At 38.0% G+C, this 24,579-nt stretch overlaps 1 protein-coding gene across 4 annotated transcripts in view; it reads right to left on the bottom strand.

Annotated features, from left to right (window-relative positions):
• Nucleotides 1-9,335: 9,335 nt before the first annotated feature.
• The window catches only part of ZNF148 (zinc finger protein 148), a 135,507-nt gene continuing 120,263 nt past the window's right edge, over nucleotides 9,336-24,579 (bottom strand). For all 4 annotated transcript variants that reach the window (XM_028131116.2, XM_008155505.3, XM_054713905.1 and 1 more), the window contains 2 exons: nucleotides 17,214-17,332; nucleotides 9,336-16,629 (listed from right to left, as the gene is read on the bottom strand). In XM_028131116.2, the coding sequence (XP_027986917.2) occupies nucleotides 15,034-16,629; nucleotides 17,214-17,332 (1,715 nt within the window). In that variant the 3' untranslated portion in view covers nucleotides 9,336-15,033. The remainder of the gene's footprint in view (nucleotides 16,630-17,213; nucleotides 17,333-24,579) is intronic.

Here is a 24,579-nt window from a genome sequence, read left to right as displayed (position 1 = left end):
GTTTTCAATAACCCATCTCTGCGAGGGGAAAGAACCCTCCAGTAAATTGCAGGTTAGCCATCTGTGAACAAAGGATGACACCATCATAATATTGGAATCTACCGTAAACCCAGATATTAGATCTATATGGCCAATAATAATCTTTATTGTTCACTTTGGGGTCACATATGAGACTCTGTGTTTTTTGTTTTGTTTTGTTTTGTTGCTTCAAGCTGGTTTCCTCTTTGCTATCACTTTCTGATGAGCCTCCCTCTACGTGAGACCCTTAAAGAATCCACATTCAATTCCATATCAGCCTGACTTAAAGCGTTAGAAAAGGAAATTCGCCCCCCTGTTCATAACCACCTACTTTCTGTTATTCACCATTTCCTAAATGAGAAGGTCCCCTCAAAGCTTACAGGCATCTTCTAAACCTAAGAACAAATGTGTGTTTTTTTTTCTGTTCTTCATTTGGAGGCTAGAGAAACCTGTCCATCTTCAAAGAAAAAAAGTATATCCTGCTTAATGTAGATTAAAAAAACACTCGTACTGAAAAACAGTATCCTGCATATCCTTTGAACAGAACAATCTGTTTTTAAGATACTACCCTACATGATCTAGTTACTAGATTCTAGTATAAGAATGTTCATTGTATCGTTAATTTTTAATAATTTTAAAAATTAGAACCTAAATGTCCATTAATAGAAAACATTAATAAGTTATGGTGTAATCATACTATGACAGCCAGCATTATAAAGGTGTTTTTGTAGATACTTTCTTGGCACTGTGTTCATAACATAGTAAGTAAAAGCAGCAAGTTGCAGAATAATGTGTGTAGTTTATTTATTAAAAAGCAGTGCATGTATGTATATAATTTGTATGGAAAAATGAACATCAATCTAATGGTAGTTATCTCTAGGTAGTAGGATTTATATAGTGAGTAAAGTCAGAGAGGAAATGTGCTTTGGTGTACAAATTCTGGATTTTTATTGAAATGTTTTTCTGACAAGGAACACATGTGATTTTTGGAATCTGATTTTAAGAGTAAGAAAATTAAAAGACAATGTGAGGCAGATTGTATTTTCCAAAGATGGCTGCACTAACCGATCCCATCCTATAAGCTCTTCTTGCATTATGATTTGCCATTCCTCTAAAAAGAGATGGGACCTATGTCCCTCCCCTTGAGCCTGAGCGAACCTTTGTAAATGCCTCAACCAAGAGGCATTTGACTCCCTGGGTTAGGTCCTAAAGGCAGTGGGGAATCCGTCTGGCATCCTTGCTCTCAGAGCACTTACCCCTGGAACTCATGCTGGAAGGAAGCCCAGGCCACATGGACAGGTCACATAGGGGTGTTCCCACCAACAGCCAGAGTCAACCATCTCACATGTGAGTGCAACAAGCTGTCAGATGATTCCAGTCCCTGCTGTGTGGTTCTTTCAGCTGAGGTCCCAGACATTGAGCAAAGACAAGCTCCTTCCCCAGCCAGTTTAGCTCCATGGATAGAGCGTCGGCCCATGGACTGAAGGGTCCTGGGTTCGATTCCAGTCAGGTTGCAGGCTCAATCTCCACCCGGTCAGGGTGAGTGTGGGAGGCAACCAATAGATGTGTCTCTCACACATCGATATTTCTCTCTCTGTCTCTCCCCCTCCTTTCCACTCTCTCTAAGAATCAATGGGAAAAATATCCTCGGGTAAGGATTAACAAAACAAAAAGACTCACTTCTTGCTGGGCTCTGCCTGAATTTCTGACCGAAGAAACTATGAGAGATAATAAATTATTGTTGTTTTACGCCAGTGATTTTCAACCCGTGTGCTGCAAGAATTTTTAAAACACGCAATACCTGACTATTTAGTCAGGGGCACTGACCTCTTTCTCTTAGATCGTCAAAGAAGTGACAACAGCCAACACAGCAATAGCCATCCAGTGTGAATAAATCAAAATCATACCTTTTTTTTTTTTTGTCAGACTGGCAAAAAGTGTATTTTTTGGTGTGCCACAGAATTTTAGCATTTAGTTTATGTGTGCCATGAGATGAAAAAGGTTGAAAATCGCGGTTTTAAGCCAATGAGTTTTCAGCAATAGATAGCGAATACATGGTTCATCCAGCCAAGGTAAAAATACCATTTCCTTTCACTGTTTTTGTTTATTTCAATGTTTGAATTCACTGTTCCTGCAGCCCCATTATATAAAAAAGTCAAAATATGGTTTTAAGCTCACCTTTTTCTGTTCATACACAACTCCAGTTCCAGGTGAAACCCGCAACAGTGAGCTTATTGCTCAGCTACAGACAGATCCTGCAGCCCTTTCCCTGCCAGTGGCTGGTCCTGGGACCTGCCTCCCGTGAGACCGCTGGAGAAATCCTGTCTTTAAAAAATGACCTCATTTGTCAAAAAGTCTGACCCCTGGGGAGGGATCAGAGCTTGGACAAAGTTAACCAAAATTGAAATGTGCAAACAGGTTGAAAACATTAATTCATGATGTAAATGATGTACAGCTACAAAAACCTCTCTCCCAGCCTCCTCCCGAACGCCAGGCTCAGAAGGGCTGCGGAGGGGGGCCAGCGAGCCTGGTCCTCTGCCCAGGCTGTGCTCTATGGTCGCCTGGCGTGGTTTCAGAGAGCAAAGCTACCCAGGCCTGGGCACCAGAATTTTCTTTGAATTCCTCAGGTAATGCTAAGGTCAACCTCGGTTGAAAAGCATGGACTTGCTAACTCAATTATTTGCTTTTTTTGCCTGCTGTCTGGTCCTTCTGTAAAATACCTGAGAGACAGAATATGCCCTGCCCACCGTGGTTACTCCAGTTATAAACTTCAATGATGAGGAGGTGAAAGATGTCACTCGGAGAGCACAGGTTATTTAATACATAACGGGTGGGGCAAAAGTAATTTTATAGTTGTGAGTATGCAAAACAGTTTATTCTTGGATTATTTATTTTAAAATATGTTATTTTAAAAATGTAATATATAAACATAAATAAACATATATTTTTAAATAAATATATATATATATATATATATATATATATATATATATATATATTTTTTTTTTTTTTTTTTTTTTTAGTTGATCACTGTGATGTGCCTCCCTGGGGCATGTCTGCCCATTTTTTAAAAACACAGGAATTCTGCACACATTCAGGAAAGTTTGCTGGCTCTGAGGGGGGAGTCAGGACTTGAACCTTGGTCTAGTTACAATACTAGATTCTCTCCTCTACACAACGGCTGCCTCTCTAATCCAGGGGAAGGAATAGGAGACAGGTTTTCCGTCTTTCTGGACTTTGAAATATTTGCAAGAGCCCCAGGTGCAAGAAGGAAGAGTGTCAGAGGGGCTGCCAGGCAGGAATTGAAAGGTGGCAACTATGCATAACCCCGAGAGCTCCCAGTTCCCGGAGAGGTGGGGCAGGCCCCCTGGAAGTCCTGCTCTGGCTTCTGGGGTGGGGCTGAGAGGGAGGGGCTGCGCTGTCCTGCTGCCAGGTGTTCCCAGCACCTGCTGAGCAGGTTTCTCCTCCAGGATCTGAGCTGTTTGTTGACTCTGGGAGTTTGCCTCCTGACGAGAGAAAGGCCTTCTCCCTGAATCAGCCACCTGGCAGCTGGCGTGAGGACCTGGTGGGACTAGAAAATGGGATGCAGAGAGAAGCTGGTGAACAAGGTCCGGTGTATCTCATGGATGACAGTGGCAGTCTCACTGGACTGTGACAACAGTGCAGTTAGCATCCAGCATGTGCTTAAATCTCATAGGAAAGACCCAATGAGAGACCTTCAAGAGTCTAGATGGGAGAAGTTCGGTTTGGATTTGAGTCCTGTTCTTCCTCTCCACTCTGTGACCTTGTCCACGGTCCTTAATGTGTCTGAACCTGTCTCCTCTTTCGTCGCACGGAGGAAATGGTAAGACCTGCCAAGCCTACGTGGCAGAGTTGCTATGAACATTTTAAAATCTTGTTGGGGGTTGAAATCCAGCTCAGCTCTGTTGTTTTCATAATCCACCCCCTTTCCCCGAATTTCAAACACACACGGCAGTTTTCTGGTCCCACTGCTGCTGTCGCAGAGCCTCAAACTCCCCGGCAGAGCTTCCCTATGGCTCTCTTGGCAGCCTTGGTTTAACGAGAGGGCCTGGATGCTCTCCTTAAACCGTATTCACCCATGATCTGATCTCCAAGCACTGTGCCCAACACTGACACACCATGGGCAGCTAGACGGCTCTGGATGGCGGGAAATCAAGTCAAATTTTCACACGGAGCAGCAGATGATTACAAACAGACGTCTGTGCTGGGAAGGAGCTGTACAGGGTGGTCCAAGACTCAGAAATGGTGGTATAGGGGGCAGGGGGGAGTGCAGAGGGGAGGGTGATCAGGGAGGAAGTGGTGCTGGGGCTGAAATCTGGGAAAGGGGGGGATTCATAGGTAAGGAGTAGAGAAGAAGTTGTCTGTGGCCGAAGGGAGCATGACCAAGTGTGAGACTGAAAGCAGTTCAGTAACGAGAGCAGAGAGGGTGGCAGGTTCACTGGGGGGAGTCCGGGGCTGTGGGCAGCGGACAGCCGTGCAGGCCAAGGTAAGGAGTGGAGTGTTTATCCAAATAGCGACTGAGAAACTCCGAAGGGTTTTTGCGTAGCTGTTACCTAGAAAAAGGACTGGAGGCCATCCAGAGTCGATGTTCAGAAGAAACTTGCAGCCAGAAGCCCGGGGACTTGAGGGTGACTTGGTCTGTGGTAGTAACAGGAGGGAGGGTTTGAAAGAATTTGAGAGACAGGCACAAGCCCTGACCCCCTCTCCCCCCGTGAGTTGCCAATCTGATTGATCAGATCACAGAACACGTACTGAGCCACGTCCGGCAGCGAGCAAGGCCGTTTGCCATTAATAGGCCACACGTGTGGACGTGGCTGTTTGCCTTTTCCTTTCTCGGTTCTGTGCCCCTGGGGAGGGAAGGGGCTCACTGACAGGTCCTGCTCTGACCCCTCTCCAAATAGTGAGATGCGCTCATTTCCCTGCAGCCAAGGGCAGGGGCGGGGCCGAGCGGGAGGAACTGGCGCTAGAAGCCTGCAGTCCTGGCCCATCCTCTGGCCCATCGCGGCACTAAGGTCCAGCACTTAATGAGACACCGGTTTCCCAGGAGCCATTGGTCATGGTGTTTCTTGGGAACCGTGTTTAGAAATCTGAGGTTGAAAGCAGAAACCCAGCATTTCCAGGTTGCCCGACCATAGCACCATTTTAATCCCAGCAAACCTCCAGCCCCATTTCTAATGCCTGCACTGTTGAGGCCTTCCCCCCATGACATCGCTCATTCATTCATGCCTGCTTATGTGTGAGGCACTGTTCTAGATTCTGTGAAAAAAAAATGCCCTCCAGCAACTTACACACGAGTCCAGGAGTCTCCCAATCTTCTCCCCATGAACAGCCAGTTAAAAATTTTCCTAAAGTACTGATACTAAAAAAAAAAAAAACACACCCCAAACACACAAGGCTCGGCATCACATATATTAGTCATTTCCCTTTGGAGTCTACCTGCTACAGACCAGAGTCATTCAGGGAAAATAAAACAAAGGTGAGAGCAAATAACAGAAATGGAAAAACCCAGGAGAAAAGGGTGAGTGAGCAGGCCCACCACACCCCTCCCTCCTGCCTGGGGAGGCTGGCTGCTGCCCCCAACCGCTCCGCCCAGGCCTGTGCTTCCGCCTGGTGGGCAGCCAGGCTCCTGCTCACGATGAACCCCTCCCTAGCTTGGGGTTAAGTTCAATATATTCTTACTTTTGTGGGATGGTCCAGCTGCCTCTTTGTTCTGACAAGACTACAACTCTTTTTCCTCATTCACTATAGTATCATTTTCCAGAATGTTCTAACCCTTCCACGGCCTCTGATAACGGAATCATAAATTTATAAAGTCCCTGTCACTGCCACTTCACTAACAGTTACTCCTTGTTGGTCGTTTAAATCCAGACACACAAACCCCTCTCCTATCTTGCTCGGTCTTTTGAAAGACTGCCAGCAAGTTAGGCGTGTATTACCTGCTCTGCTCTACGTGAAACAAGGCTTCCAACACGTGTCCGACTCTGCGCTGTCATGCTTTTGTGCCGCTTCTAAAATCTGAACTAGGAAGTGTTTCATGATCTATAGTTTACAGGTTATCTCAAATGACTTGATATCCACAGCAACGCTGATAGGTATTTCTGTTATTCCCATCTCACAGATGAAAAAACTGAGGCTCAGGAAGGATAACGGACTTGAACAACGTTACACATCGATCAAGGTGGAGCCACAACTCAGTCTCTGGGTGCTAAGTCCCTGCTCTGTAGCCACTCAGGCAGCCTTAGAATATTACCCAACTGCACCCCTGCTCTCACTACCCTCAAGACCACATACTGCTCACTTCCTAGTAAAGCTGCCCCCGCTGCATTGGCTATGCTGCCTCTGAGGGCCATCATCTGCTCTCAGGTCATGAGCACCAACTCGGCAAACTGCACGGGACAACTGCTCTCAGCCATCTCCTGAGAAGTTCCGAGTTGTTCTAAACGCGTTGCACTCAGAATTATCCTTTCTGCCATCTGACTTTGTGCTCTGGAAATCAGTCCTAACCTTCATAATATCATTGACAAAAGTTGTGTATGTGCTAGGGTTCTCATAAAGAAACAAAGGAGAACTCCCATATTGAGGTTTTAAGTAAGTTGTACAGTGGCCCAAACACCTTGAAGGAAGTGCTCAAGGAAAAGAGAGTATCAGATAATTAGGGGCTAGTGGACGTTACTTGACATGAAGAGAGTCATAAATATTATGTGTCGGTGAGTAATGACTTCACTGGTTTAAAAATGACATTAATGTCATTCCACGAGGACTGTGCTAGAAAGACTAATTCTCCCACTCCAGAGAAGCATCCCCAGTACCCACTTCCAACCCCCGATGAGGAATAGGTGACCGCTGGTGTAGCTTTACCCGCAGGCTGTGACTCCCCCCAGAGTGTTCATCTCCCGCTCCCATAACAGAGTTTCTCTGAACAAAGCACACATTTCCATATCCCACAGTCTAGGTTTGAATCTTACCCTAAGTTTGGTATTTTAACTAGGGGATGATTTTAAACAATGTTCTCTATTTCCATTGTTTTGGTCTATATATTTTTTTCTCTTTTGTTATGTTTTCTAGAAAACTGTCCTAAAATAAGTACTACTACTACTACTTACCCATTGGTTGACGAATGAGATATAAATTACTCAGCACAGCATCCAACACATCTTAGCACTCAGTATTTGCTTTAATAGTCTCAAGTACAATAATGCATCCTGCAAATGCCAAAATTTATAAACATCTTTCAGATAAAGATGCTCGTAGCTTCAACCATCTATTATTTGCATATATTACAATTCATGTTACTAAGTGATCAATGCTGAACTAATACTATGCCCCAGCAAGTAAGGATTCAAATCAACAGAAAACACAATTACTATCACAGATCACCTATTTCGTTGGCCCCCTTAGCCACCTTGACACAGTCATCAACTTCAAAAATATTTTGCTAATCCTCACCCGAGGACCTTTGTTTCCATTGATTTTTCTGAGTGTGGAAGGGCGGGGTAGAGGCAGAAACATCGATGAGAGAGACACATCGATTGGCTGCCTCCCACAGGTGTCATGAGCAGGGTTGGGGATGAAGCCTGAGACCCAGGTATGTTCCCTTGACCGTAATCAAACCTGCGACCCCAGTCCATGGGCGGACAACTCTAACCACTGAGCCAAACCCTCATAATCTTATTAAGAATGGGATAAGCAAAAAAAATAGAAAAGTTTCAACTTTAAAAGTTCACTCTTTTGTATAAATGGGTAAGTAGGTAAAGGGTGAAGTGTTTTCTATTTTTTAATTGAGGTCCATTTTTAAACTCACTTTCCTGGTAGTTTGAGAACCACTTTGAAAATGTCCTTCGCATTTACGGTAGCACATTCTACAGTCTGACTCTGACACAAATGCATACGTATCTGCTTGAGTGTATGTGTAAAATGTTTTACTATAAATGTCCTTTTGAGGACATCTGAAAGTGACAAAAGAACTGAAATGATGAGATCCAAAATTTACCTTTAGTTCACTTAAACTTTTCCACTTCATTGATTCACTATCCATCAAGTAGATATGATTTACTCTAATACCTTCTCGAGTTCGAGGCGGGGGAGTGGCGGATGACGAGGGGGAAGAACAGCCAGTACTCTAAAATAATTTTAAGCCCTATCCAAACATATAGCCACACACACACACACACACACACACACACACACACACACACACACACACACCCATAAAAATCTTTACACTTCTTTTAAGACTGACAACACACTGATTCAAGTGACTTCATTTTTTCCTTGTAACCTTCAGAAGGTGGGAGAAATACCGTGCAGAGTATCTCCTGACCCGTCTCCCTATTTCCTAACCATTCAAGAAAAACTGGCACGTAGGGAATGGATTATCTGTGGTGTTATTATGCACAACTGGCCAAAGCACCATATAGATAAAACCAGGGTCATAGGATTAATCTTTGCAAAGGCTAATTAGTTTATATTTGTCCCAAGGACCTGGACTGTACTCCTAACTGCAGACAACTTTCTAACAATGCGTTCTGCTGGCCACGATAGGGGACTGGACAAAAATGAAACTACCTTCACCAATGTGAAAAAAAATCCCATGTCTGATATGGTAATAGAATCGTATCTGTGAAGAGAAAAAAAATCACATGGGTTCTTAGGTGTATGTTAAACATTTCAAGTCTAAAATATTGAATAGAATCTTATCTGAAAAGAAAAAAAGATCACATAGATTATTGTGTCAAACACACTTCAGCTTAAAATATCGGAAGATGGTACAGCTGACTCCTGCATTTGAACTGCCCAATAGCATCTACACAAAGCTACTGTAAAGGCTCTGCTAATTGTTACCCAATTTGTGTAACAAACTGTTAATTCCGTAAACATCTTTTCTCTTAATATTAATCTACATACTAGAATTTTTATATATTTACCATTAGTTATTTGGTTCAGAATGTTATAAAAAATTCAGCTAGAAAATTATTCATAAAACTGTATTCTGTATTTTTTTTATTTTTCAAACAGCCAGTGTCCACATTTAAAATGCAGAATTTGCAAATATAAATTAGTCTAATAATTCAATTAAAAATAAAACAAAACAATTTCCTTTAGCATCACAATACATAAAAGGGTATTATAAACTCTAAATGGCAAGGTTAACTATATGACAATGCCAGAAGCTGTGAAACTCATTAAACCTCTTAATGAATAGGTCAGTTTAAAGAACATTTGTATGTTCCAAAGATTATGCATGAAAAAAGATTTCATGTAGTATAAAGGCTCAGCAATTCATTCATGGCATAATGTGAGGTCAAGCAAGATTTTATTTTTACAATAACAATAAAAAATACATTTAAACAAAAAAAGCCCTCCCAATTGTTTAAAAACAATTCTATTTGGAGGGTAAAATATATTTTAAAATATATTGACTTACCGAATTTCAATTGTCAGGCTGCTGACTACTGATATGAAAGTTTGTATTTAAAAATATCACAAATATCTTTTTAACAGTGAAAATTTCAATGTGATAAGATTCATTGCAAAGCAATTTTCACCTGAGTAGATTTTGAAATTTAGTGCGCTCATGTATTTGGGGGAAGGTGGGGAAGGAAAGATCCATTTGTATCAGATAGTAAGTTTGTAGTTGATTCTTTCACATTTATTTCACAGAGCGTCAAAAGGAACATTTGCTGTGACTTTCCCAGGACACATGATACCTCCCTTTTCCCTGTAAATTTGTTCTGGCATTTTATGAATCCTCAGTATCCATATTTCCACTTAGTTACCCATTCAAGCATAGCAACTCAGTTCATTCAGTTTTATACAACAGTGTCTATATTATGTACATGTTTAATTATCAACAGGAAATAGAAAATAAAAATTTACAGTGATTGAGAAAGGGTCAGAAAATGGGATAGGAATAGTAATACTGTATAATCAGAATATCCTATTATCCTACCAGTTTCAATGACAGGGTTTTTCCTTTATTAGTTGAAATACAAAGAAGGCATAGGGGATCCCAGGAAAATAACACTATATCAGAAAATTCAACGTGCTTCACCGTCAGGATTTCCATCACACATTTAATTTCTTCTGTACAATTGTTATAAACTTGTTTTTCTCTTCAAAATCATTAGATTTCCAGATTAAATTCAGCACTACACAGTATGCCCTTTAAGTAAAATGAGGTTACCTGCTTTATTTGGATACCAAGTTCCCTTCCAGACAGCATTAAAATGAAGACAAGACTACACAGATAAAATCCAGTATAATTCAAATCCAACAATGAAAAATTTCCCCCATATTGTTGCAAAATTCTTTCTACTGAAATGCTCTGCTACAATAAAAAGCATACGTTACATATAAAAGATACCAGTGTACTAAAAAGTGACAGAAGTGAACTAGCAAATCCTTCAAAGCACATTTATATAAATGACTAGCATTTAAAAACATTTCTCCTATAAAATGTAGGTCATATACATTTAAAAATTGGCGGTTTTATTTCTAAAGCAGTGATGTGTGTGTTCAAATAGTTAGCAGTTCTGTACAGTATAATATCTACTCAATTCAAACTACAATAGGTTTGTCTTCCTTTGTTATTTAAGTTGAATAAGTTCATCTGATCAGCTGAGAAATCAAGCTTGAAAAATAAGTATCTAAAAATCAAAGTAGAAAGTTTAGAATTATTGAAATGTAGATATGAAATATGAAGAGAACTATTTCACAATGGAGCTGAAGTCACCTCAAAACTTATGGGCTTGAATCTAAAACAGAAAAACAAATATTAAAATTCAAAGCAAACCATGTTAGGTAGCAGTACAGAAGCAGGAAAAAAAAAATACAACACACCCCCTTCCTTCAGTGTGATGGGCACTAAGTTTTGCGGTCTTCCTCCATCTTGCAGAAGAGTGGTAAGGCCATTCAATGCTTAGTGAAAGTGAGTACAGATGAAGTCAGATTTAGCCTGTCTCCCCTGCAACTTCAATTATGCTGTGTAAACAGTGTTACGTTCCAATAGGAGGAACAATGGAATTTGTTTATAAAAACTGATTAAAGATAATCATTATTAAATGAAATAAGGATAATCAATAACTCTGAAATGTTTTTAGAACTTTCCTGATGCTACTTGTAAAGTTAGCACTGCTATGTATTATTGCTTACATACAGTACAACATCATATGCCTTCTAACATAAAGAGTACTGTGATTTGTTTGTACATATTTACAGATTCTTAAAAACAAGCTGTAAAAACATTACATACTTTCAGACAATACAAATTAGCACATTGGTACTCACTTCAAAACAAATGGAATGCATAACATTAATAAACATCATAAAGGAAGACACATAAAAGTCCTTGATTGTCAAGACACATTTATATATAAACTCTAACTGTGCAGAATTAAAGATTCAATCATAGGTACATCCTTATTTGATGAACCATATTTACAGCATGGTATTGCATAAAAAAATAAAATAATGTTTACAGGGTTTTACTTTTTTTATCCATTGGATTAAAGAAAGCAACAAACACAACAAGAAATGTTTGTCTGCTTTAGTTTGTTTCCTACCAAAGTTTAAGTGAATAAAGGAAACATACGGTTTTATTTGCAGAATATAGCAAAAACAACTGGAAAATTATTTCCCTGAAATAAAGTAATTTGAAACGGAAAAAGTTTAAATTAAATTGCAGAGTCAAAAAGTTTCTCACTGATTATAATAGTGCTTCAAGTAAATATACTGTGAAAAAACGAGTTCTAGTTTAAAAGGTTCTAAGTCTAAGAAATGTAGTATTACAGTAATGCCTACTTTTAAAGTTTCCCGGCGTATGTTTTTGTTTTTAAACAGCCCTTTAAAAGCCCAAATTAATACAATGAAACAAGTGGCAAAAGATCTAACCTCGCTGGCACGTCCCACGTTCTCTCACCTGTGGAAATGAAAGCCTCCCCTGCGCACAAGCCTGTAGCCTCTCTTTCCAAGAGAAAAGTACCCGACCACTGACAGTCCTCGGCCAGAGCTAAAAGGATGGATTTTTATGGCATCAAGTAGGAAACTTGCAGATAGATCCAAAATAGCTACTCAAATAGTCTGAACCAAACGAAAGGTGTGCAGTAAGTTAAAACAACAACAACACTTTTAGAATATGTGCAAGAGATATTACCTCATCTAGTGCAATCTGTTTCCAATCTTCAAATGTAGGTCCTAAGTGAAAAGGCACCTCATTCACACGGACCAAAAGTTTGAGGGTGTAAAAGAATGTTTTAAAAGAACAATTTGCTCGCTGAAAGTAATGAGAAACACAAATTGCAAAAAGATATCTCGTATTCTCAATATTCTGATCTAAAGCAGCACAAAAGGCTACTTGCTTTCTCTGCTAATGCCCAGATAGAAATTAAGTAACTTTCCAAACCAAACTGGGAAACCCAAAATGTTGAGATGTTTACCATGTGATAATACAAGGTAACTCTGGTAGGCATTTAGAATTTCACAGTAAGAGAATAACTATACTTAAAGTCAGTAAGTTATGCCAAGTATCACTTATTGCAAAAAAATGTTTATAATGTGGTAGAAATGTCTGCCATTGTACAGATTTCAAGAAATGTGTTGAACACAGGACTGAAAAACCTGAAATTCTGCTTGCTTAACTCCCATTTTCAAAGGCCTTTCTTCGTTAGCTTACCCTAACTGCTCAGCAGTAGAGTCACATTGTAAAAACTGTGCTGCTGTTAAAACAAACTAACAAAAATCTTTATACTGCACCAAGAACTACATCAAGTTCTCAGTAGATCAAAAATTTGATCAGACTCAAAAAATACAACTCAGGAAATAAATGCCTACTATCACCAAGTAGTCCTGTAAGAAAAAGACCAATCCTATCTAGGGAGAACAGTTCCATTTGCAGTATCTCACCTGAATGAAGCTTTCCTGTGACTGTGATGTGCAACACAACGCACACCATTCTTAAGAGTCAGTAATGGCAGAACATTTTAAATATCTACTTCAAGGAAGTCTTGAAAAATCTGCCAGCAAAGAAAGCTGTCAAGTGGCAAAATGAGTACTTCGAGCAAAGCTTAATAACCAAAGTGTAGAGGAAACCACATTAAAGATAATTTATAGTCCTTATTATAAAAACACCAATATGTTCAAAACAACTGAAATATATTTATGGTGGATATTCCTTTGTTCCCTTTCTTTATGAGAACAGTCTTGGGATAACATTAAATAGAAGAAAAAAATAATTTAAATGTATAACATTCTATACTGAAACAAAGACTACAGACCTATAGGGCCAATATAAAAGTTAAAATGGAAAGTAACAACAATAAAGTTTCATTTTCTAAGGGTATTAATTTTAGATTATCACTGGTACTCTATCAGTATGTGCATTATGACAAAGATGGCTACTGGTACTACTATGTCAGTATGTGCGTTATGACAAAGATGGCGAAAACTTCTTTAAAGAAAATGAAAAGTTGGAACAAATAGGGTAACAGAATCTATAAAACTAATGTTATTTTCCAAAAATGAAAACTGTCCAATGTGTAACTCAAACCATCATTCTTCAGAAAAGTATATATGTATATATAAAAGCACTATTTATTGTACCATGCTGTATTATTTTAAGACAAAGTATTAAAAATAAAACATTCGTGGTGTAAGGATAAAGTCTGTAGTTTATTTAGATTTTGAAATGCAACAAAAAGTTTCCGATCACTCATCTAGCTGAAAAAGAAGTTGTAGTTACTAGAATTAGTAAACACTTTTGGTTTGTAAAATAATAATGAACAGTGTTCATTAAAAATTAACTCAAGATAAAATAAGCAATTAAAATGCCCATTTCTTCAGTTCCTCTGGATACTGTTTAATTATCCAATCTATAAAGATTCTAGAAAGAAAAAGGATTAAACCAAATTTTACAGTTCCAAAGATACCCAATTTCCTTTTATTGCCAAAAATTAAAATTGTCAATTATGAGATGATTATGACACAACCATATCAAACCTAAAAATCTAAATCTTTTTTTATTTTGAGAAATCAAAAATACCAAATAGATTCTAAGTGCTCTATGTTAACTGAAGTGTATATGTAAAGTAAAATACAATTAAGTTTTAAAACGTGGAATATACATTTGTATAAGCATTATGTTCTTGGGAATGTAATCTACAGAATATCTTCTTACTAAAACTTCAAAATCTTGATACCTGCACATGAAAAATCATAAAAAATATCTAGGTACAACTGTACAAAGAAACTGACACCAATATGCATACTTCCATAGAATTGAATGCTTCAAATATTACGTATTTTGGTAAAACTTTCGTTGAAAGTATGCATATTTTAAAAGTAACTAGGCTTTTAAATAGTGGAGTCTTAGACTATCAGATTTTTATTACTTTTTTCCCTTAAAAAAAAAATACCACCAACATGTCAATATAATGCAAAATAAAAATCAAGGGTATATGGCATGTCATTCTTTTTAAAAGGGTGGTTTCCTGGTTTCTTTTTCCCCCACAGGACACACTAATTTATTTTACGCCATAATCTCTTGACATTTAAACGTTTAAGTTCACTCTGTAAAGTATAATCAAATTCCCTGCTGAAGTGCAATGACTATGCTGAAAAACTTAAACAGTATGAGTAAATTTCACACAATTACTAATCTCCTAAGAATGTACAATGTTATCAGTTAGGAAACAATTGTGCGAATGTCTTTTTTTTTTTTTTTTCCTTTTAAATGTGATGTAGGTGGAATAGCAAGTTTCTGATCTAAAACAAGTAATGCATTGCTTCTATAAAGGTGACAACATGTAAGGCAGTTCAAAGAATGCTGACTAACCAAACAAAACGCAGTTATTGTTTTATCTTGCTATTCGTATCACTTAACTTGTTATATCGCATTGCTCTTAAATCTGTACAGCACTCCATTTTACACAGAGTAACCCCACGCTTGATTAATCTGTTCTAAAGTGCCAGTATTATTTACACACTTTTTTTTTTTTTTTTTTAGCCAAAAGTCTGGCCAGTTGTGGCATCAGGTGAGGATGTCATCCCAGCTCTATCATTTACATTCACCAAGGGAAATTCTGGAAATTCAGCACTTGTCCCTGGTCCCCGAAGGTTCACCTGTCCATTGGCAGTGCTAAATTGAGTAGCTATTCCAGCCCTGGATCCGTGATACGGAGCACGGAAGGGCTGTTCAAAGGAGCTCATTTGGTAAGCTTGGTGGACAGGCTGAGCCTCAGCTTTCTTCTGAGAGGTCACCTGATCCAAAAAGTCCTGTGTGGATGTGGCAGAAGCATGGTTTGTCTCATCACCTGAAAAGGGAAACGAGTGCTGTGAGTCACCAACTATTAGTCCAAAGTGGGACTTATCTGGAGTTGTTCTTAGTGGAGAATTCATTCCTGATCGGAAGCTACTGATGGGCATGGCTGCATAGACTTGCTTGTCTATGGAAGAGAATGCTGGCTGGCTTGGAAGGGTCTGGTTATCGGTCACAAAGTTAAGGCTCGGGCTAGTCAAATAGGCATCATTTTGGCTGGTTCTGTCCAAAGCCTGCTGCAGAAACTTGGAATATTCCTGCAACATGTTGGCTTTATCTGATGAGGATGCTTGGGAGCTTGATCCAACATTCTCTGACTGGGTGACCTCAGGTACTTCTGAAGAATTTATTGATATGCTAGAAGTCACCTCTGTGTCCGAAACACTGAATGATATCTCATGCTGTCCGTTAGCTTTATGGGAATAATGATCCAATAGGGTCTGTAGTACCTCATCCGGAATAACATTTTTGTCATGATTACTCTTAATCTCCACATTCAGTGCCTGTGAATCTAATATGGATGCTGTGGTACTTTCATCGATGACACTTGCCACAGCTGCTTGTGTTACAGAAGGCTGAGAGGCAATGGTACCCACATTCAGCGCATACTCCCTACTACTGTTACTTGCTGCTTGAAGATATCGCTTCTTCTTCAAAAACTGCATGGCATCATCATAATTAGTGCTGCTATGCACAGGTTTACTGGGACCCTCTTGTAAATTATCAACCTGATCAATGTCAGCATTGCCCTCTGAGTCCAGTAAAGCTTGTTTATCCACAAGTTCAAAGGCATACTTTGAAACTTTGCTCTCCTCAAATGTGGATAAAGGTGAAATTGTTTGATTTTGCTCCAGTGGCTGTTTCAGACTTCTCTTACTGTTAATTTTTTTGAGAACCAACTTAGGTGGATGTATTTCTCCTGATGCATCTTCTAAATGCGATCCCCCAACAGAAGAATGTGGCATTTCAACAGCATACTCTGCTACCATATACTCATCTTTTACTTTAGTACTTGAAGAATAAAGAGGCAAATAATCATTTTTGTCTTTCTTCAGATCAGATTTATCCAAAGCACTCTCTTTGTCCATCCCAGATGATTTTTTCTCAGTTTTCTGCCTTTTCTTTTTTGGCAGTGAGTTATCCTTCGGTGATGTAGAAAAGCCAGAATCTTCCTCAGATGTCAGAAGGCCACCTTTGATAGCACATCTGTTCAGTTTTTTGTCATGATTTTCATGGCACATACGTTTATGTTTCAATACACGGTCTGTTCTGGAAAAATACTGTTGAATTCAGAGTTTGGTAGTAAGTTTTTTTTGTTTTAGTTTGTGTTTTTGGCCAACCAAGAAAAGAAAAGAAAAAAGCAATTAATATAAAGATAGACATAGTATAATAATACAAGCAATTCCAAACTAATTTTGCTAAGCCAATCATATATAAAGATTTAATCAACAACAGTTAGGAAGTTCTTCAAGTAGATGTAGTAGTAACAGTTTTTAATTTATTAGAATTATTTTATAAATTAACTTAGGATAGAAGAATTTTCAAGTGTCAATCATATCTCAATAAAGTGGATTTTCAAAAAAGAATTTCAGCCCAGCCAGTGTGGCTGAGTTGGTCGGGTGTCATCCCATGCACCCAAAGGTTGCCAGTTTGATTCCCTGTCAGGGCACTGCCTGGGTGGCAGCAGGCTTGATCCCCAGTAGGGGGAGCCAGGAAGCAGCTAACTGGTATTTAGCTCTCACATAGATGTTTCTCTATCTCTCTCTCTTTCTGATATATATATATATCCCTTTCTCCCTCCTTCCTTCCCCTTCTTTGCTGTCTAAAAATCAATTTAAAAAAAGAATTTTAAACCACCTCTTACCTGTAAACAGTATTCACACTGGTAAGGTTTTTCTCCACTATGAGTTCTCTTATGTCTTTCCATATGATATTTTTGTATGAATCTCATACCACATTCATCACAACGAAATGGCTTTTCACCTAGTACATGATATAGAAAGTTTATAACAAAACAAATATTGTAAACTAACAAATTATTTTAACACAAGAATCTCTAAATAAATGGCTTTTGAGACCTGTCATACTTGGCTCTTTTTAACTGATAAAAAGTCTCCCTTATAATAAAGATATTGTCCAATTAAATTTTTCAAATAATATTTTGCTTTATAAAAATAAAAGAGATTGGCTATGCCATTAAAAAGAAAAAGCCAAAAGCAGACATACTCAATGTCCCTGCCTTTCAATTATGTGTATATATAACATACTCTTTTCCATGGAGACCAGTAGAACCAGGAACTTATAGCAATATGAACACTATTTCAGTGAGTGGCTTATCTTTCTAATCCTTTTCTCAATCATACAAAACATTATTTTTAAAGAAATTTTGAAAAAAGAAATGTTGCCCATACATAGCCCAATACAATTATTGGGTAAAACCTTTTTAATTCTACACTTTTAAAAAATATATTTGTGGTTAAATGAAACTGGAATCCTAAGAAAATACTCTTAAAAATCTAATTTACTAAAACATAAGAAGAGCTTAGCTTAGAGACTGTTTCAAAAGTAAAGTTTGATTCTCTTTTTCTCAGCTCAAACCATAATTTCTGATGTCCTTTTGGGAATGAATTAAATGAATACTGTTAAACTGGACACACCATGCACACACACCTTTTAAAAATATCATAAAGAATCCTTAGCTATAAGGAACCATTACTATGGAGATCTAAAATAAGTTTTACTTCTAAAACCACACAGGTGCCAAGACACTTCAATGGGAAAATAAGAGTTTTTTCAGCAATGGTACTGGTACAATCTGATACCCACATACAAAGGAATGGAGTTGGACCTCTACCTCACCTCATACACACAAATTAACTCAAAATGGATCATAGACCTAGATGTGAGAACTAAAACTATTAACTAAAACTTGACCTTGGGTTAGGCAATGATTTCTTAGATATGGCACCAAAAGCACAAGCAACCAAGCAAAAATAAACAGAATGTATTTCATCAAAATTAAAAACATTTGTGCTTCAAAAGAAACTATCAAGAAAGTGAAAGACAAAATGGTGTAGCTGCTGTGGGATGTGCGAGGACCGGCGCCCCATCTGCACGTGAGTGGCCTTTTTCAGGGTGGGGGTGGAGTTGTTTGGCTACTAGGGGTTTCACTTATTAGTTGAATTTATCAATCTCTTCTTTTATGGATATTAGATTTTGAGTGTTATTTAGAAAGGCATTTCCCATTCTAATTTGCCCACACATTTATAGCTTCATTTTTTACATTAAATCTGATACATCTGGAGTTCATCCTCAGAGAGAATGTGAGGTACAGATAATAGTTTGTTTTCCCATATGGCTATCCAGAGTTTTCCTAACCCACTTATGAAGTCATCTTTTCTTAATCCATTTTATCACAATCATACACTAATAAGTTCCATGGGTCAATTTCTAGACCTTCTATTCTGTTTCATTGTTCTGACTATTCATAACCCAGAACCAACTTTACATTTGTATACAGTGTATGAATACATAGCATATACACTAAAAATGGTAAAGCTTACAGTATATAAATTACACCTTAATTTAAAATAATGAAAAAAAAGTCTGAAGTCAACAAAACATAGTTCCTTTAAGATGAAAAAGCTACTGAAAATTTAAACTATATGCATTATCTATACAAAGCATCATAAGGAAAAATCGTCAGCTATTTTGCATAATAAAACAAACTACTATTTAGCCCATCATCCTCCAAAAGATCAAAACTTTAAAACTCATGGGTGAATATAGTACTAGGAACTTATTGAAGTTCTCTATTGATTATTTCCATTTCTCAGTGAAATAGGAAGCAGGCTGACAGTGAGATGGTAAGAGGAAATCCTGGAGGTTTATGGGAAGGAGAGAATACAAAATATTTGTTTTGAAGAAAGGTTGGCAGCTTTTCTGTAAAAGATCAGACAGTCAATATTTTAGACTTTGAGGGTCATACAACTTTGGCCACAATGAACTCTGCTATTGTGGGGAGAAAATAACCACAGACGCTCCATAGAGGAAAGAGTATGGCTATGTTCCAATAAAATCTCCGTTACAGGAACAGGCAGCAGGTGCAGCTGGCCCATGGGCCAAAATATGGACCACACCTAGGTGAGTGGGAGACTGAATGGACTAGAAATAAACAACTTCCAGAAGGCATTTAGGGTCTACTTAAAGTGACCCTAATACAACATAGCTTTGTTTTATTCCAGAGATAGAAAGAGTTAAAGATCCCAAAGCTGTAATTTAGCCTAGTGTGTACTATGTATGAGAGAGAGAGCACAGGATATGTGTGTAAGCAAGAATGATTATGATAAAGATTGCTGAATTTAAACTGGGTAAGGAAAGTGATGAAAATACAAGGAAAACAAGGATAGTGAAAAGGAGGCAGAATCGCTGGATTGTAGGTTTTCATGGAGACAAAAGACTGTTGAAGCCTAAGTATTTGAGGCATAAGCAGGAATGACGGGGGGTAGTACATGGAAAATGAGAAAATTTAAATCACGAAGATTTAAGGTAGTCTACGGTGACCAAGAGGAGGTAGAATCAATAGCAAGATCACCAACAGAGGTCTGAAAACTGAGAACATTCAAAAAATAAACTTTGACAGGGGTTGGCAAACTTTTTTTTATAAAGGGTCAGATAGTAAATATATTAAGGTTTATGTGCAAGAGGTCAAATCAAGGATATTGTATTCATATTCAAATAATGAGAGAAAAAAACACAAATTTTTACTGACAAAATTCAAACTATAATCTATAATAATAATAATAGAGGAATATGCAAATTGTCAGGGATGCTGACACATAATGACCAATCAGGACAGGGGCGGAGCCATGGTGGAGAGCTCTCAGCACACCTGCGCTGGGGTCCAAAGGGCATGGAGAGGAAGGGAGAGCAGATAGGCAGTTAGGGGGCTCAGGCCAGGAAGGGAGAGCAGAGAGGCAGTTAGGGGGATCAGGCCAGGAGGAGAGAGCAGATAGGCAGTTAGGGGAATCAGGCCAGGAAGGGAGAGCAGAGAGGCAGGTAGGGGATCAGGCCAGGAGGAGAGAGCAGATAGGCAGGTAGGGGGATCAGGCCAGGAGGGGAGAGCAGTTAGGCAGTTAGGGGCATCAGGCCAGGAGGGGAGAGGAGTTAGGGGCATCAGGCCGGCAGAGTGGTTAGGGGCAATCAGGCAGGCAGGCAGGTGAGCAGTTAGGAACCAGTGGTTCCGGATTGTGAGAGGGATCCCGGATTGGAGAGGGTGCAGGCCAGGCTGAGGGATCCCTTCCCCCATGCACGAATTTTGTGCACCGGGCCTCTAGTAATTATAATGATGGTAACAAAATACAATTTTTTTTACCATACAAATGTCCTGATGAGAAGACTGAAATTATTTTTATGAGAGGAGGCAGCATTTTGTCGAATTGGGATTTAAAGTTAATGTTCCGATCATCTGTCAGTTGCAAATGTTTATCTGCTAATACTTATCTGCATGAGATTTTACATATTCTATCTTTGAAATTGTCTTGTCACAAAGACAGGTACTGATAACAATCCATAAAAACATCTTTAATTAAGAATTATAGCCGAGACCGGTTTGGCTCAGTGGATAGAGCGTCGGCCTGCGGAGTGAAAGGTCCCAGGTTCGATTCCGGTCAAGGGCATGTACCTTGGTTGCGGGCACATCCCCAGTGGGGGGCGTGCAGGAGGCAGCTGGTCGATGTTTCTCTCTCGTCGATGTTTCTAGTTCTCTATCTCTCTCCCTTCCTCTCTGTAAAAAATCAATAAAATATATTAAAAAAAAGAATTATTTATTACTTGGAAGGCATTTATAGAATTCTATTAGATTCTTCTATTGCTCTTTGCCTGTTAGCATGCTATTACATTGTAGATTAATTACTTCCAAATGAAGGTTAGGTGGAATTACAATTTAATGGATTTTGAAATATGAACTTGCATCAAGGTCCAAAAAACTGGTCGAAGTTATAGTTTGAACTTAGAAAGTATATCTATCCCATATTTGTGTGGAGATGGAGGTTTTACCTCTTGTTGCAACTTGTAACGATGGAAGTGTATAAAGCAGCATTTTGTGATTCAATAACCTTAGGAGCTGTCAAAATAACTTAACCACAGTAGAAGTTTCACTATAAGCAATGTTTTCTCCTTCTTAATGACTTAAGTTGACTTCATTAAGAAATATTTTTAAGTCTTTAGGAAAAGCTAATTTCCAAAGCCATTCTTCAGTGCTCAATAATAGTGGTTCTTTTCATTCAGAAAAATGTTAACACTTTTTCTACACTCAAAAACTCCAGATAAAACTTTACCAATTCAAAGCTATTAAACTGCTATAGAGAATATCCAGTTTTCCCTAAGAGACAAAAATTCAGGAAACCAATGGTAAGTCCCCTAGAGCAAATGAAGTTTACAGTTGACACTATTGGTCCAATGACACATAATATATTCAAATTTTTTTCACAAAAAACTGCTCAGGTAATAACAAATATTCATGTTTTAAATGCTTTGCATTTTCTCAAGCTTCATAAATTAGTTCAATTGAACTTTTTTCTGCTCCACACATTTTTCCGTCAGTTGTGACATATCTTAGCAGAATCCATTTCAGATTATACTGAAATGTTTATATCATGTATTCTTTTTAAGAAAAATTATTGAGCTTTAATTCATACAGCATGCAATTCAATGAGTTAAAGTGTATAATTCCTTTTTGAAAAGTTTCTTGTCTATACTTGTTCCATAGAGGCTAATTCTTTAGTCATTCAAACTTAACCTTTTCTCCTTGGATGAATAACAACATAGTAGTGTTGATAATAGCTGTCAACTCACTAAGAGCCAAGGAAACCACTTGGAATTGTTTGTCTTGTTTTTTAGTTCACTACTGATGTTATTCCATGTAGGATTTCATCTGAAAATCTGGGCTCCACAGTAAGAGCTTAATAACCATTATCCTATACTAGTTTTACTCCTTTAGTTCCTTCTGATCACACTGTTATTAAATTTCATCTATATTTATTCTTCCTTTGAAATGTCTTTCTATCCATTTCATTCAGCTTCTAGTCTTAATGTACTGTTCATAAGTTCAGGCCCTAATCAAGAGTATGATAGTGGCGCTCCTAAGAAATCTAATGAGAGCAGTTGTTTCAATGAGGACGAAAAAATAATGATTGAGATTAGTTTCAGAAGTTACTTCCTGAAGTGGAAAAAAGTATTAATAGCTAATTAATTAATCTAAAACACAAACACTAATTAGCAAATAAATTCATATTGTTACAAAGTAGTAGTTTCAAATCACAATTTAGCACAATAATGATTTAATGTAAAGTTTAAGTTTATACACAATATTCAGGAACGCATTTACCACCTAAGAACTGTCATCCAAAATGTAAAAACAATGCATATGTAACAGCTTGGAAATACAAAACATTACATGAAACACAAGGGGCAAAATGATAAAAAATGCTGTTATTCTGCTAAAATGGCCATTGTCTATTTCTTGGTTGCAATCTTTCTCTTTTTAGTATCATAAAAAGCTAGGTAACACTGGCTAGCCACTGAGCAAATTCTCCTACTAAATAATAACCCAGAAGTCTCAGAAATAAAGCAGATCATCAAGCAATGTTTTTGGTAGGTAGCCTCCACCCCTCCCTGTAACGATCATTCTCTTCTCTACCCTTGCTTAGCATCTCCTAAACAACAACCCCTCAAATGTCTCCTGCCTAGTCCCTAACATTTAGGTCCATGGCTTCTGCCTAACGAAAACCTCTGCATTTGTCACTGAATTCTAAAATTTTAAAATAATCTTTAAGTTCCAAGTTCCTGAGTCCACTGTCCATTTCTCATACAATAAAATGTCTTAACTAGATGGTATATTTTTCTATAAGGACAATGTTAGATCCTCTCAAGACTCTAGAATTACAGGTGATCAGACTCGGTGTCTCTCCCCTCTACCCTATGATAAAGAACTAAAAGGTAGGTGAAGTAGGCAAGAACATATCTGATTGATTCTTAGGGATGAAGAGAATTCCTCCATTAGATAAGCATAACAGGCCTATGCAGAATACTATTTTGTTTCAAAAAATAGTAATAATTGTGTTGCTCTCTTTGTGTTGGCATTCGTTTTATTTTTCATAACAGCACTTTTTAAAATTTTAAGTAATTAATTTACAATCTGGTCAATTCCCCAAAATAATTCATTGAAAGTTCACATAATATATTTTCTGGAATAATTAAAAATGCACACTGAAAGTTTTTGCTCAACAGCATTCTTTAAGCACCCTTAGAAAGTCCACATCAGCCCTGCTGGCGTGGCTCAGCTGGTTGGGTGTTGTCCTGTGCACTGAATGAAGGGTTGCCAGTTTGATCCCCAGTTGGAGCACGTATGGAAGGCAACCAATCGATGTTTCTCTCTCTCTCTTTCTCTCTATATGTCCTCGGGTGAGGCTTAAAAAAAGAAAGTCAAAATCAAAACAGATAATAAAACATAGGTAAGTAAAAAGCCATTAAAGACCTCTCAAAAATTTACAGAGGGATAAAACTATATGGGGAAAGAAATGACTAAACTTTTGGTTATTTTTGTCTATCAGCTTTTTTTATACCGCTGTGAGGAGACAACACAGAGCTCTACAGGAAATAGAATAGGAAGTCCTCGCATCAATGATCAATGATGCAAACAGGAAAAAGGGGAATGGGAGACAAGATGGATATAGAAATAACTACATTAGGATGTCAAACCCTATGACCTACATTTGCTTCTTAACAGTATCATGAAGTGAGATTCTCTCCAAAAGATCTACAGAAGAGCAAAACAAGTTACAAAATATGTAGAAGCTATTATCATCATTGTGGTTGCTTTCAAATAAAGTCAACACACTCATAAAATTCAGATGGGGGATGAAAACATTTGATCTTTTTTGAAAAATAGGAACTCTTCAAAGATAACATCTAAACATCTTAAAAGTATCCAGAAAAAGAATGAATTACCTTGATAAATTTAATTTCCATAAATATTCTAAATTCTATTTCTTCATCATAACTGTGTCCACATTTTGTCAGCCACTCTTCCACCAAAGGCCCAAATAAAATGTATGAATTCTGAGTTTGTGCCATTAAAAGTCAGTCAAATGAAAAACTTTATCAACAACAAAAAATTTTGTCGTCAGCCAATCCAGACGTTTGAAACTTTAACGAATTCAAGATTTGAA

The sequence above is a fragment of the Eptesicus fuscus genome, chromosome 3 (assembly GCF_027574615.1).
Source record: "Eptesicus fuscus isolate TK198812 chromosome 3, DD_ASM_mEF_20220401, whole genome shotgun sequence".
Taxonomy (NCBI): domain Eukaryota; kingdom Metazoa; phylum Chordata; class Mammalia; order Chiroptera; family Vespertilionidae; genus Eptesicus; species Eptesicus fuscus.
Note: the sequence above shows the minus strand (reverse complement) of the source record. Positions and strands in the feature narration are given on the sequence as shown.